The following is a 14,567-nucleotide window of genomic DNA, read 5'->3' as shown; positions in this document are numbered from 1 at the left end:
CAGGCATGTTCAAAAAGGTCCTAAGTGGTCCTCTTCATCTATACATCTTTATCTCTGGGGTGTTGGCTTCCATCTAACCACCAACTAGTTCAGAGTAACCTCATTTCCTGGAAATGCTTGTTTGTTCATAAGTGAGCTGCCTGATTACTAAACAGATTGATAAATAAATTAGTTTTCATCAAAGTGATGATCATGACTTGAACAGAGAAAAAAGGAGCAAGTTTTGGCACGTTCAACACATTGTGATATTGGCCCAAAAAAAAAGCATCTTCAAAAGATATAAACTCATATCAGGTATAATAGATCATCAGAAGGAGCCATTTTGACCTCTGAAACAGGATGTGTCCCAGAAAATACATAGTTATTGACTTGTGTACAAATTTTACATGTCAGTTGAGTTTAAATCATAATTTATCCTCTTGTTGTCCTCTGAAGTAAACTCAACATTTACTGTAGAAGCAGTGAAAAACAGTGTCTCTGTGACAAACAGGGACATTTGGTGTTCTAGCCTCATGGGCAAACTGAGCTCCAAGACCTCCTCCATTTTTATTTGTAAGGACAAGTTTTCCTTGGCTCAATCTGAAAATACAAGACTCTGCCCACTGTTGGAAAATGTCCATCCATGGTGGTAGCCAAGTACAAGGCCAGTGCGTAGCTCCACCTACTGTTGTGGCAATATCATGTGCAAAAGTCTGTTCAGCGGGGTAGAAACCCCTTCTGAATGCACCAAGGTAGCAACCATCATTACAATTGTTGGACTTCACCAAGGGGGCAATAATTGTTCAATAGTTGTGAGTACACTGCAGCAGCCACTATTCAGACAGTATAAATTCACCAGTGAGTTTAACTTTACCTCAAGTTTTTCTCAATCCCATGAAAAAAGATGTAGGCCTCTTGCATGTGCCTTCATGTGCATCCATTTAATCACAACATCCTGCCTCATCTCGCCTCAGTGATCATTGTAAAAATTTGAGGAAATAACCAGTCTTGCAATGCGTTGGCCTTGTGCCACAACCTAAGCCGATGTCTCTGTCGGTCTCTGCAGCATAGCTGATGACCTTTGCACGATGACGATGATGTTTTACACATCAATGTCTGGCTTCTCCACCAGTTTCAAAGCCTCATGCATGCCAGCTGCCGACAGCTTCCGATTGATGTTCCTGTAGCGGCATCGCAGTAGGTTACTGTAAGTGGTCCTCAGATCGCGGTTGAAGAAAGCATAAATGAAAGGATTAATGAGGGAGTTTGCATACCCGAGCCACAACAGAGTTCTTTCCAGCCAGAGCGGCACACAGCTGCACTCCACACCGCAGACAAACGGCCTGGCAGTGGACACCAAGAAGAACGGCAGCCAGCAGAAGGTGAAGGCGCCGACCACGATGCCCAAAGTGGCCGCAGCCTTCTGCTCTCGTTTAAAGATGGACTGGTTTTTCCTCTTCCGGCGTTGGTGGTGTTCACCGGTCTTGAGAAGGCGAGAGACACGCGTGCTGCACTCCTCCTCCACCTCACGCTGGAGCTTCAACGCAGCTGCCACACAGTCCAAGCTCTCCTCCTCTTCTTCCTCCTCCTGGCCAGCTTCTGTCCCTTCAGTACTTCCTGACACTGCTGACAGTTGCACCTCATGCCCTCCTCTCCCCCCTCGGAGAGCCACCCCTGCACTGTGCTCCCCGACCCTGGGGAAACCAGTGATGGTGTGCTTGGCAGCGCTGAGTTTGGCCGCCCTGTAGATCCTGTAGTACATGATCAACATCACTGACATGGGGATGTAGAACGCCACAGCTGTAGAGTAGACGGTGTAGCCGAAGTCCTGACTGATGAGGCAAACTCTGCCGTCGTTGACGTTCTGCGCCCAGCCGAATAGAGGGGGGAGGGTGATGGAGGCTGAGAGGAGCCACACTGATATTATCATCTTGGCCATGCAGCAGCCGTTTTGTCGGACAGGATACGTCAGGGGTTTTGTGATACCCAAATACCTACAGACAAAAAAATACATGGAAAGATTTCATAAACAGGCAGACAACATTGACCTAAATTGTTTGCTAGATCTTTTTTTTTTATAATTTCTAAGCCAACGCAAATGTATTTTCTTGCCTTACTCCTCTCTGAATAAGTGATTCCCCCTTCCCACTCTCAACAAGGTGCCCTTGAGCAAGGCGCTTAACAACAATCTGTGGCTGCCATATGCAGCCCCCAGGTGGGAAGGTCATTTTATGAAAGAGAAGCTCCGAGATGCTGTGAATGACCATATGTGATCAGCAGACGTTTCAGTGGGTACAACTGCAGATCACATTTACAGCATTAAGCCATGCTCATACTCAGGAATATCCCTGGAAAAAATGTATTTAAAACAACATATCTAAATACATTGTTTAACCCGCCATGTCATAGCAGGCAGGTTAAACATGCATGATGGCATGTATTTGAAGGAATATTTTCAGAATTCTATTAAACTGATGGAACTAGATGCCAGGTAGAAGTCAGTTATTACAGTAATTTTGATTTTGATTATGATGTAATTTGAGAGTCATTTACAGTGCGTTGCCCCTTTCACACTCTGACCCTTTTATTCCATTCAAACAGGGAGTTAACCTAGAGGGGAATCTGGTGCGTAAAGAACCGAGAAGAAAGGAGACAGGTTTGATCTCCACATCAGCCACTTTGTCTCACCAATTTAGTTAAAGTGCCCTTGAGTCACAGTGAGCCTCTGCGCTCTGACCTCCCTCACACACAAATCCCATGTTTTAGTGTCGCGGAGGACTGAGCAAATACTTTATTAGACTGCGTAATGCGATTGTTGTGAGAGAGAGTGTGGTGCGTGGGGAAATGTGGGATTAAAGAATAGGATAGTGGCAATTTGTGTCTGCTTCTGACAAAATCTACATGTGGGTAGTCTGGTTCCTCAACTGCGATGCGTAAAAGTCTAACAAACCAGTCATATGGAATTAGGGGTAATAATACAGCCTCTGCCCGGGTGTCTTTTCTGGCTCATCCAAAATATGACCAAGTAGCTTCTTATAGTGTTATTGTTTGACATATTATTCACTGCATTTACGGTGCAAGAATTGTTTATTTCGTTAAAGGCAGAAAAGAAGTTTATCTCACCTGTCAATGCTGATTACGCACAGGCTCATGATGGACGCGGTGCAGCACATCACATCCATGGCGATAAAAACGTTACAGAAGAACTGTCCGAATATCCACTGACCACCAATCAGGTCCGTGATACTGACGAACGGCATCACAGCCAGAGCCACCGACAGGTCCGCCATGGCCAGAGAAACGATCAGATAGTTGGACGGCTGGCGAAGCTTCTTGACGAAGCACACGGAGATGACCACAAGTAAGTTCCCGCAGATGGTGGACAGCGTGAGCATGGTGAGGACCCCGCCGATCAGGACTTTCTCCACCTGGCCGTAGCTCAGGATTTGTTCGCCGCACCGGGTGCCGTTCGTCTCCATGACCTGCGGCTGACTGGAGGTGGACGGAGAAGTCGCTGCTGCTGCAGCCTCTGCTGCGCCCTGCGCAATCATAAGCAGCCGGGGAGCCAGAGCCTCCGAGATCATCATGTTTGTGGAGCCCCCGGGATCTTCACCACCGACTCTATCCTCTATCATGAACGACGACCTCATTTTGCCACTACCAAAGGTTCCGTTACTCGCTCCCACAATAACCATTCTGCTGCTTTCTGTTCCTTTTTATCCATGGACTTGGAGACCCGTCCGGTGGTGACATAGACGCGCACAGATGTGCCAGTGTTGGTGTGAGAAATGAGTAATTCTAAACTACTCTGACATTCTCTCTTTCCCCTCATAAAGCCTCGTCGCCTTAATTCTTCTATTTAGGGGCATGATCGTCATTACGCACGTGGCGCGCCGCAGGCATACTCCAAAAATACGCGACCTATAAAATACGGTTTTATTTCCTGTTGTCTGTGGTGACCCTGGCTATCATTCTCCTTTTCAGCTTGCTGTGCAGAGAGACCGAAACTTAAAAACCGCATTGGGCGCATATTCATAAAAGTTGACGTGTGACGTCAAGAGACATGCTGGATTGCCTATAGGCTGCCGGAATTTTAGGACAGAAAGATTTGAACAAATTATCCACAGAAAAAAAAATCACCTGAGCATTTTTTGAGTTTATTTAACCGAAAATGTTTCGGCAAGTACAAACTGTGCCCATGGATGGTCGTGCGTAATTGCGCAGAATGAAGACATTTTCTGTCGATTTCAAATGTATTTTGGTATCGCCTGTGTTGTTAAGCATTTCTCCCTCCACACACACACACACACACACACACACACACACACACACACACACACACACAGACAGACATAGAGAGAGAGAGAGAGAGAGAGAAAGACAAAGGCTGTGACTCAGAATAAAAAATGAATGGTGTGAAAAAGTGGTCCGTATAAATTATTCACACATATAAAAACTGTCATTATATCACATCATAGAAAAACATCACATTTTGGACGATAGCTTTTTTTTTTAACGAAAAAAGGATACATTTTTTTGTTTTCCAACCAAGGTGAGGGAGCTGAAGTTTTGATTTCCTTCAATTCAACCTCCAACCATTTTGCTAATGACAGTTCATAACATTAAATCATGACTGTTCGGACAAGTTGTGCAAACTACCATCCTGTCACTTGTCACAGATTTATGTCGCTAGAGGCAAACTGCCTCCGGATCCTTTTCGTTCATTTTCTAATCTGAGTGTAATTATTGTATGATAACCCCAAACACTGGGATGATAGTGATGCCGTGAGTAGCATTGGACAGTAGCGCTCCCAAGCGGTAATACGCCTCTACTGCATGTTGGTACAGTGAAGGAATTAACTATAAATAACAATATCCACTCATAGAATTACGTTTTAAAAATGATCTGTGGTTTTAAGACTGGGGGTCTGGCCCCTATTTCATTTGATCCCCTGGAAGTTGTTTCTCTAAGGCAACATGAAAAAAAATCCCCCACAAACTTTACTCTTCAGCCTTTTTGCATTGTGTACCATTAAAATGAACAAAAGCCATAAAGTGTATGTATGTGGGAGTCTGAGACATGAAAACATTTGAGAAAAAAATACTGAATTCAGTGGTGATGTGAACAGGTGATGTTGGTGCTTTCAGTGTACAAAGTGAAATTTAATCAGGGTGCATACACAAGAGGGCCAACAGCCTACTACGCAAGCAAGACTCTGTCATTAAACAGGTCAGGCTGCTTAAAAGGATGTTTACCTTCAGAAGTCTGTTTAAACACATAGCAGCAGCAGCAGCAGCAGCAGCACACGTAGTGTAAACCCCCTCAGATTACAGATTGACACCAGCAGCCTCTGAGGTCGGTGCTCTTGCTGATTTGACATCATACTGAAACCCCCAGTTTGTGTAGCTCTGTTAATAAGTGCACGTTTTTTATAAAGGTTGTGAACATATTTTTGATATTTTGATCGTTGATCCCCGAGCTATGGATGTCACAGTCTGCCTTCTGGTTGACTCTCCTTTAAGTAATTTTCCACTCCCACTGATCAGTCACCACCTGTTCCACTCACCTGCTCCTCATCACTCACTAAGCCGGTATTTAAAGCCTTCGCCACTAACTCGCTCATTGCCAGGTTGTTCTTCGCTTCCTGATGCAAGACTCCCTCTCGCACTCGTTCATGGACTGATCGCCTATTGCCGACCCAGCCTGTCTCTGTCTCTGACCACCAGCTGTGCCTCTGCCCTTTCTGGATCCTGTCTGCTTGTGGCTCTCTGGCTCTCGGCTGCTTTGATTCCCCGGGCTGGTGTCCCGATCCTCTGCCTGCTCGTGTGTTTCTCTCACTGTTCACCTGGTTCCAGACCTGCTGTTTCACCAAGCTGTGCTCCTGCTGCAGTTCTCTCACTGTACCGCCAGCTCCCACTGAACTGTGCTCTGTGAGTGTGAGCTCTCCTTCCTCGCTCCACTTACCGGCTCACCAATCCAGCTTCAGCAGCTGAAATCCTGCTACAAAGAAACTCTGAACCAGGTTGTTCTGAACTGCATTCACCTGCTTGCCAAGCACAAAGACGTCTCACTGACATACTGTATGCAGCATTTGGATCCAAAACACTCCTGTTACAATGGAAACACTCCTGCATTCACACCAACTTGCTGTCAAAGCACCAAACAGCCGACACCGACTACATTTTAGGAGCAACATGACAAACTCTAGTAACAGAAGCAGGTCACCAAACCACCGCTTTCATTCAGTGCTCCCCTTATGGTATCATACTTAAAATTGTCAGCAACTTTAAAATAAACTGCTGACAGTATCTGCTCTGCTTTTGAAGGATGATAAGTAAAACCCAGATCACCTTAGTGGGGAATTATCAGCTTTGATAAAAGCTGAATCCAATGTTTTATTCATAAGTCTTTCAGCCATGGAACAATCAACCACTTGCTGACAGGCCTGCACAGAGCTCTGACTTAAGCTCGTGCAACACCTTTGGGATGACCTGGAATGCCGACTGCAAGAGGCTGGATTGCACAACATCAGTGGACCGACCTCACAAATGCTCTTGTAGCTGAATGGAAACAAATCCCCGCAGCCAGTTTCTAATATCTGGTTGGAGGCCTTCCTAAAAGAGTGGAGGCTGTGATAGTCTAATGCCCACAGGCTTGAACTTACATGTTAAGATATCTGGTATGAATGTAACGTTTATGTGTCCACATACTTCTGGCAGTGTGGTGAATCTATTGCTTCTCCAAAATTTGTTCAGTCTTTATTACAAGATAGGAAAAATCAGGGTTTACAGAATAAGGGATGCACATAAGCACCACATTTCAAACACAAATCATAAAATATAGGTTACTATTAAAAAGAAAAAAATCGAAGAGCAGGCAGGGCATCAAAGATATTCATGTACTGAATATTATGGTAATTTTTTATTCTGGGTACATATAAATCTTTAAATATTTACCTTTAGAGTTCTTCAAAACTTTAGAGAAACTGAAATGTGATTTTTGTCCTTGAGAAATCTCACACTCTGTTCATTACTCTCATCTCTTTGCAGATCTCAGTCTGTTGTTGGAGCAAATCTTTTATTGAGCACACTGTATCGTGGTGTATTTATGAAGGTCATGTTTTCACTCCTTTGATATTGATCTTTTTGACTTGACTTGAGTTTAACTGTCTAGAAAATGATTAGGAAGCATTAGCCAACAATAAAACAGCATTTAAGGATAAAGACATGAAAGAGAGTACAGCACGTGAATCAAGATCAATAATGTACAGACACAGTTCATGTTCCCCAGATTGTTGGAAATGTACCCGCCCTTCTGATTGCTGTATGCAACTTGAGCTTGGGTGTTAATTATCAGCAGCACAAACGAATCCTTTTTATTGGTCACTTTGATTTGTGGTCATGCCAGTAGTGTGGCTGTAGGAATGGCTATGGTGGTCATTATGCACTGTAAAAAAGCAAAAAAGGTTTGAATGGATTGTTGATGTTCATGGTCCCCAGAGGAGGATGACATGCCCTCCCATCTACCTCTATTTCAGCAATTCCTGTCAGAGCTCAGTCCTAAAATAACATGCTTCATGTCAAGATCCTAATGTTGCAAAGTAGAAATTGGCAATAAAACGCTTACTTTGAAGACAACGATGCATTCAAACTGATGTGTTCACATGGTTCAGGTTCAACTTGTAACTTTGCTCTGACTCCTGATGATGATGATGATGATGATGATGATGATGATGATGATGATGGACTGCAGTGGCCTTGCTGTGTCTCCAGTGGCCTCCAGGTGCTGCAAGAGGTCCTGAAATACTTTCCAAAATCTTTGGTGTGTAGATGTTGTGATCTTGTTCATACAATTATCTGGTGCCAGAAAAATGTAAATCTGTGGGCACAAGCGCATATTGTCCACACAAGATAAGATCTTCCTACTGGTCTGCAGAACTGTGGCCTTCATATTGTCTGTTGTGCCTCTCTGATCCTTCCTTCCTTCCTTCATAACTGTTAACTGTCCGTTAACAAGCATTGATGTGGAGCTCGGTCACAAGAAGCTACTGTAAGGTGGCTCATTATCTTTGTTTGGTCGTCCCTCCCATCATCCTGACAGGCAGGCCTATATGAATAAGCAGTGGTGGAAAGTAAGTGTATTTACTCAAGTACTGTACTTAAGGACAGTTTTGAGGGACTTTTTACATTCGTTTACCCTACTTCATTAGTTTAACAACTACTTTAGCCACTAGTTAGGCTACTTCACAAATTCAGAATAATACAAAATATATGTAAATCATCAAATAAATCATGATTGATTATTAGAAGTTAAGCTGCTTCCCAGGAGTATATCGAGTAATTCAAATGATTCTTTAAAAATTCACCTTTACCAGCTGCAACATTAACATTATGTGATGAACCCAATAACGCCTCACAGATATTATCCAGTAATATAATACACATGGTTATGAAAGGAAAGGTACTTGAAGGAAATGTTGATACCTGTACTTTTGCAGATGACTTTGAATGCAGGGCTCTTGCACTGCCTCCTTTACCTTAGTAGTGTAAGAGATCTGAATACTTCTTTCACCATTCTGAATGAATGAATGAATGAAGAACAGGTATGTGCATGTGACAAAGTGGGTGAGCACTCATTTCTCCTCACCACTTGTCCCTGGACATGTTCATGTTACATTCCACATTCTGTTTTCCCTCTGTGTGTTTTTCTTTCATTTGACCAGGCCAGTGTAACATTGAGGCACATACTATCCCGGGTTTGTTTGTGTTATTAGGTTACAGTTTACATCTAGTGCATGAAGGATTAAAGTAAAACACTCAGTCATTTAGTTCAGTCATCCTTTATTAAGTTGCAGGTAAAATGTGGTTCAGTTGTTCATTTCTTTGTTTATACTTACCTTTCTTTGTTTGCTCTGGCTCTGAGGGAGTAGTGCTTGAAGAGTAGACCGGCCCAGCACTTCCCCAATTTATGGTGTTGGTGATGTCAGAGTGACATCATTGAGTCAGACCAAGTGGAGGGTTTTTTTCCCCCTTTGACAAATGTTTCGTTGGTACTGAAGCGCATAAACTATTGTTGAGTTCGCTTGTTTAGCGTGTAGGGAAATGGTTGGAGGTGTCTAGAGGTTTGTAGTGTGTGCTGTGATTTTATTTGCAGATTTGTTTGCATGCGGGGTGCAGACTGGGTCACCATGTTGCTGAATGGTAGAGCTGAAGTGAGCCAAGGTGTGAATTGAACGCCCTATATAAAGAGTAGGTATTTGGATGCCAGGAGGGGATGGATTGACAGAGAGACAGAGAGGTCAGGGCTGTGCTGCCATAGTGTAATAGTTCCTTTTTTTTTTGAGTAGCTACAGTTTAGTTTTGAAATTATGTTTCTTTGTAAATATTTTTTTGTATTTTGCAATTTAAGTTTAACTTCATGGAGCACTGTGAAATAAAATCACTTCTTTTGCACGCAAGAAGTCTGCTGAGTCTGCCTGCCTACCACCTTCCTTGACCTTTTTGGCCGGACTACCCTACAGTGCACTACACCAGAGATAGGAATTGCATTTTAAAACACAAAACAAACAGAGACCAGGAGATCGGCCCTTTTATTCTGAAGGCAGCCCTGGGAGCTTCCTGCACCTGTCGTCCCTGTTGCTGAGACAGGAAATCCCCTCCAGTCCCTCCGCAGACTCCTGCCACAGTTTAAAGCTCCCCCACCGGGAGACAGTGTAAATACTGAGTTGCCAGGTTGGGCAGAAATCCGCTGTGTGTGTGCGCGCTCTGGTGCCTGGCGTGCTGGCAGCTTGATTTGAGGGACAGAAGGAACCGGATCTGGATTCCGGGAGGAACACAAGTATCAGCCGGAACGGATTTTTACAAAAACACGGTAGTGCCGAGGAATAAAAACCACCGATGAAGATGAGAGAAGGGCGTTTACTCGCTGAGTGTTGGGTGAGAGAAGGGCTCTGGTGATTATTCGGCAGGTGTCGGAGGATCATCGCGGTTGCGCCGGGTTTCCGTGGATTGATGCACGAACACCACCTCAAGCGCTTCCTCCCTCCGCCTCCACGGGCTTGACGGCTGGCCTGACATCATTGGCTGGTCGTCGGGAATGAATCATCGCCTTCATCGGGGGGGTTCAGGGATGCTGTCACTGTCACGGCACCCTTAAAAACACCGCGGCGAACAAAACCCCCCACACGTCCACACACCCAGCCCAGCCCCGGCGTGCCTCTGGTCCCTGGGATTACGCAGCCGCCCGCGCTCCGGAGCCAGCATGGAGGAAATCCTGCGAAAGCTGCAGAAAGACGCGAACGGACACAAGCACAAAGCGATCCGCGACGCCTGCGTCTACGCCTTCGGTGAGTGTGTACAGCAGATATCACCCTCTCCCACCCCATCCTGCCTCCGAGGGGGGCAAAGGGATTGGAGAGGAGGGGGGGGGGGGATCTGCGAATGTGTTCACCTGCAAGCTTTTAGGAAACAGAGAGCAGCTACAGTAATCCCACAGGCCTCCATCCTGCAGAAACACTGCAAGAAAACGCTTGTTTCTAACAAGTTGAGGGTGCTGTGTTTAAGGTGGTCACCCGCCCCAGGGACTGATGGTGGGGTGGAGAGGGAGGAGGAGGAGGAGGAGGAGGAGGGGGGTTTCCAATATCTTCATGTGATGGTGAGAAGCTCCATCATCCAAAACAGGGATCAAAGCTGCACCTGGTGGTTTTAGGTACTGGCTCTTAGGGCAAATGTATCTGTATAGCACCTGTCAGACACAAGGCAATTCAAAGTGATTTACTTGCATGTAAAAGGTAATAAAAGCACAATGACAATAAATAGTTAAATCATGCATATGATTGTCCAGTGCCCCCCCCCTCCCCCTCCCTTTAATGTAAGATAACTTCCAATAAGGGAAGTACATTTTCCTGCATACGAGACTAACATTAACTTTCCACCAGTTCATCTAACCACAACTTGTTTTCTCATAAAGCTCCTGATGTCATGGCTAAATTAGATCATGTTACTGGTGTTGTCACGACCTTTAATCATAAATTTAAGGGCAGACGGACAAAAATAGACAGGATTTAGGAACGACAGCGGTCACGTTGAATTGTAGATATATTTTATAAGTAACCGTGAATAGGATTGGAAGAGCCTCAGTAACCTGTAGCTGCTTACTTCACTCTGCAGTGGCAATAGTGAACCACAGAGACAATGATCACACCGAACATAAAAGGTGAGATAAAGCATAGTAAGGTCACTATAAACATACCACTGAGTACCACTGATGTCCAATTCCATATAGGGAAGTATAATAAATACAGAGCTCGGAGCTTTGTGTGTAACGTTAAGCAGCAGTTATGATATTCACAGGCACAACATGGCTCATTCAGTAATATTTATATACAGTAGGCTACTATATGCTTTTGAAATGTAAAAATGATAGAATTGCTATAGTATAAATAATGAAAAAAGCTATGAAAGTGTATAATAACAACAACATGAAGAATCATTAATATTGAGGTTTGTGCTGACTCACTAATCCTCTCTTACCCCACAAAAAAAAAAAAGGGTCGTAAAACAGGTTGTTCACATTAAATTGATTCGCAGCACTATGACTCAGAGCGTCTCGCATACGTGGAAAACTGTGAGGAACCTTCTCATGGTTCGAAAGGGGAAAGACGCGTTACTGTCTGTCTGCACAATTGAGTGGTTTCCCCAGACGTTCAGAGAAAAGCCCCAGAAACTGCATTCAGAGGACGTGACACTAAATTGGTTTAAAAACTGTTCCGAAGACAATATATTTAAGAATGTGGAGGGAAAAAAAACAAAAAACAAAAACAAAACGGTTTCCATTGACGTCAGTGGTGATATTATTAGTATTAATAGGCGTGATGGGCCAGTCTGGCCTTTTGGTGGCAGGTGACACAGCAAGAGGAGAACTGGCTCAGATTGTGCTGATGAAGGGATAATCATGTAATCTTACACACACGTACACACTGAATTAATGCACACACACTGCAGGACCATGTTTCAACCTAACAGGGCATAACCAAAGTGGTCCGCACTGTATTCCAGTTAAGTCTGCCCTCTGACTGACGTGGCTTCACAGCGCAGTGTAGAGTGAAGATGCTCCTACGGAAACCGATGGTCGTCATCGGCCAACTGCCTCGACACGCCCATAACATTAATCAGTGTGCAGCTCATAGTTGTCTCTGAGTATCAAGGATACCAAACGTCTGACGCTAACGTTACACACACACACACATACGGACACGGGGCACATGTATAACGATACACAGTGCAAGGGCAAGGCTCGTGCACACTAAACCTTGAAACTCATACTCAACATTACAGCTTGTGCGGAAAGCAGGAGATTTATGGTTTTAGAGATGTCAGCAAGTCTCATATTTCAAGTTTCTACCAGGACTAATGCAGTAGAATGAAAGTACAGCCAAGGTGACATTTCTCAAGGTTTTTTCTGAGATAACTGTTGTATGAGGTAATGTCAGCATGAACATGTCATTTTCACTTTTAATGCTGATGTTCGACGTTTGGCGTTATTAAAACACAAGACTCAAGTTTCTTATTTCGGTCATTCTTACTGCAGACGTTCATCTTGAATAAATAGCCACAAATATAAAGTTTTTTTTTTTTTTCTTTAACCAGCTGGCCGCTGTAGTCTTAGTGCATTTATTGGGGACTATTTTCAGCGGCGGATTAATCCACATTCGGTGCCCTAGTGAATATTCGGGGCAGCAGGACGGTGTATGAGAGATTGAACCAAAATAAACTACAGTGTGTGTGTGTGTGTGTGTTGGCAGTGAAGGAACATGTCCCCAGTGCAACAGTGAAACACATTAATGAGCCCACTGATGTGTTTTTAATAGTTTTTGGAGAAAAATGGAGCTCTGTGGCACCGGGAAAGAAGATATATCACGCTGTTTTACGCACACAGTGCTTGTTAGTTAGATCCATTTCTTGTTGGTTTTAGTTTTTCATGGGGTTTATTTAATATACAGTAACACACAAGCAGTTTGTACCTGAGCTACTGTTCTATGCTAACTAACTAGCTAATATAGTTGTATAGACTTCTGGTGACATTGTATTGGGGACCAGATTTCTTTGAGTAAAGAAAATCCCATATTTGTCATTAGGTCCTCCTGAGCTCAACAAACCGAATTCTTAACAGCTATGAATGTTTCTTGTCTTTTTGTTTAGGTGAACGTAATACAGCACATCTAACCAGATGTAATAAATCACAGTGTTTCCTTTTCTTTGTTCCATCAACTTACAGAAAGCCTCGAGTCTCAGAATGGATCAGCCAAGCTTTCCCCTTCGCAACTTCGGTAAGTTAAATAACGGATTTGGCTTCATTTCAACGCGACTCAGCTCAAAGCTTCAAAGGCATGAATTCCAAACCAATTAAGTTTCCCATTTTAGTGGAGGCTGATGATGATCTTAGCGATGGCCAAACAAATTGAGGTTTCCTGTTTTCACTTCATGTATTTGATCATGTTTTTTGTACCTGAGTGTGTGCCCATGTCTCTGCACGTTCTACGTATGTTCTACCAGGCTACAAGACACAGTGTGTAATGATTTGAATTACTTTGAATGATCAAATAATTCCTGAGATGATAATGCAAATATTGAAGTGTGACACATCACTTACTCTAACCTGCCCATGAGTGTCCTGGATTAGGGTTAGGGCTCATCTGTTATTCTGTTAGGGTTAGAAAAACACCTAACCCTAACTGGACATAGACACACGTGGAGTTTACAAGGTTAAACGCAGCTTGAACACCATTAGAGTATAATTGCCAGAGACTACCAGGATTTAAACAAGAGCTGAACACAATGACACTTGTCTGTTTAAGATGAACCCAGTCACACTCAAAAGTGTGTTCCCTGATCCCGATTTACAGTAAATGAGGCCCCTTAATGAAAATAACTGAGTCGACATTCTGAGTTTTATAATGACAAGAGACTGTTTAAGATGGTGGAATGGTTACGTCAGGCTGATGCACGATCTGCTTAATAAGGTTAGTATCATCTCCAACCAGTGCATCCTGACCACAAAGTATATGCTCTCAAGAACGATCTGAATCTAAAAGTCTTCGTACACAGAGACAGAACTTTGTGAGCTAGTAAAATCTGAAGGACAGATTTAACGTAGCCCTGCTGCTTCGGCTTGAATTAGTTTTTACAGGTTTTGCTGTTGTGGAGTTTATCAAACCATGCCGAGAAAACCAAACTGGGCATTTACAAATGCAGACAGCTGTTCATAGTGACTGTTGGACAAAAAGCTGCAGAGGCTGGGTTCAAACTTTAAACCCCATCTTTAGATCTTTTTAGGTATATCTTCCTTTAGAACTCCTGTATCATAATTTTCATTGTAGAAGCAAAGGAATATTTTGTGCATGTGCTGTCTTTGTGTATGGGCATTAAAACTCAACTCTGTTTTTTTGAAGTGTTCCGGTTAAGAGTTTTTAAATGTATATATTAATGCAAATATAAAATGTGAAGCGAATCGAGAGCTGCTGCTGTTGGTGGCCCCCGTTGGACTGTGATGAATGTGCCGTGAGTTCTGGATGGTGTTGCGGCTCAAC

General features: G+C 43.6%; 2 protein-coding genes across 2 annotated transcripts in view; one reads left to right on the top strand and one right to left on the bottom strand.

Annotated features, from left to right (window-relative positions):
* Positions 1-1,081: 1,081 nt before the first annotated feature.
* Positions 1,082-3,674, bottom strand: LOC139211019 (5-hydroxytryptamine receptor 7-like). The gene is made up of 2 exons (XM_070841258.1): positions 3,103-3,674; positions 1,082-1,973 (listed from the first exon to the last, which is right to left on the bottom strand). The coding sequence occupies exons 1-2, from the start codon at positions 3,672-3,674 to the stop codon at positions 1,082-1,084; spliced, it is 1,464 nt and encodes a 487-aa protein (XP_070697359.1).
* A 6,566-nt stretch (positions 3,675-10,240) lies between these two features.
* The window catches only part of arfgef3 (ARFGEF family member 3), a 47,875-nt gene continuing 43,548 nt past the window's right edge, over positions 10,241-14,567 (top strand). Inside the window, exons 1-2 of the mRNA XM_070841252.1 lie at positions 10,241-10,325; positions 13,256-13,307. Coding sequence (XP_070697353.1) covers positions 10,241-10,325; positions 13,256-13,307 — 137 coding nt within the window. The remainder of the gene's footprint in view (positions 10,326-13,255; positions 13,308-14,567) is intronic.

Source organism: Pempheris klunzingeri, chromosome 12 (assembly GCF_042242105.1).
Source record: "Pempheris klunzingeri isolate RE-2024b chromosome 12, fPemKlu1.hap1, whole genome shotgun sequence".
In the NCBI taxonomy this organism is placed as follows: domain Eukaryota; kingdom Metazoa; phylum Chordata; class Actinopteri; order Acropomatiformes; family Pempheridae; genus Pempheris; species Pempheris klunzingeri.
This window is presented reverse-complemented; position numbering and strand designations above follow the sequence as displayed.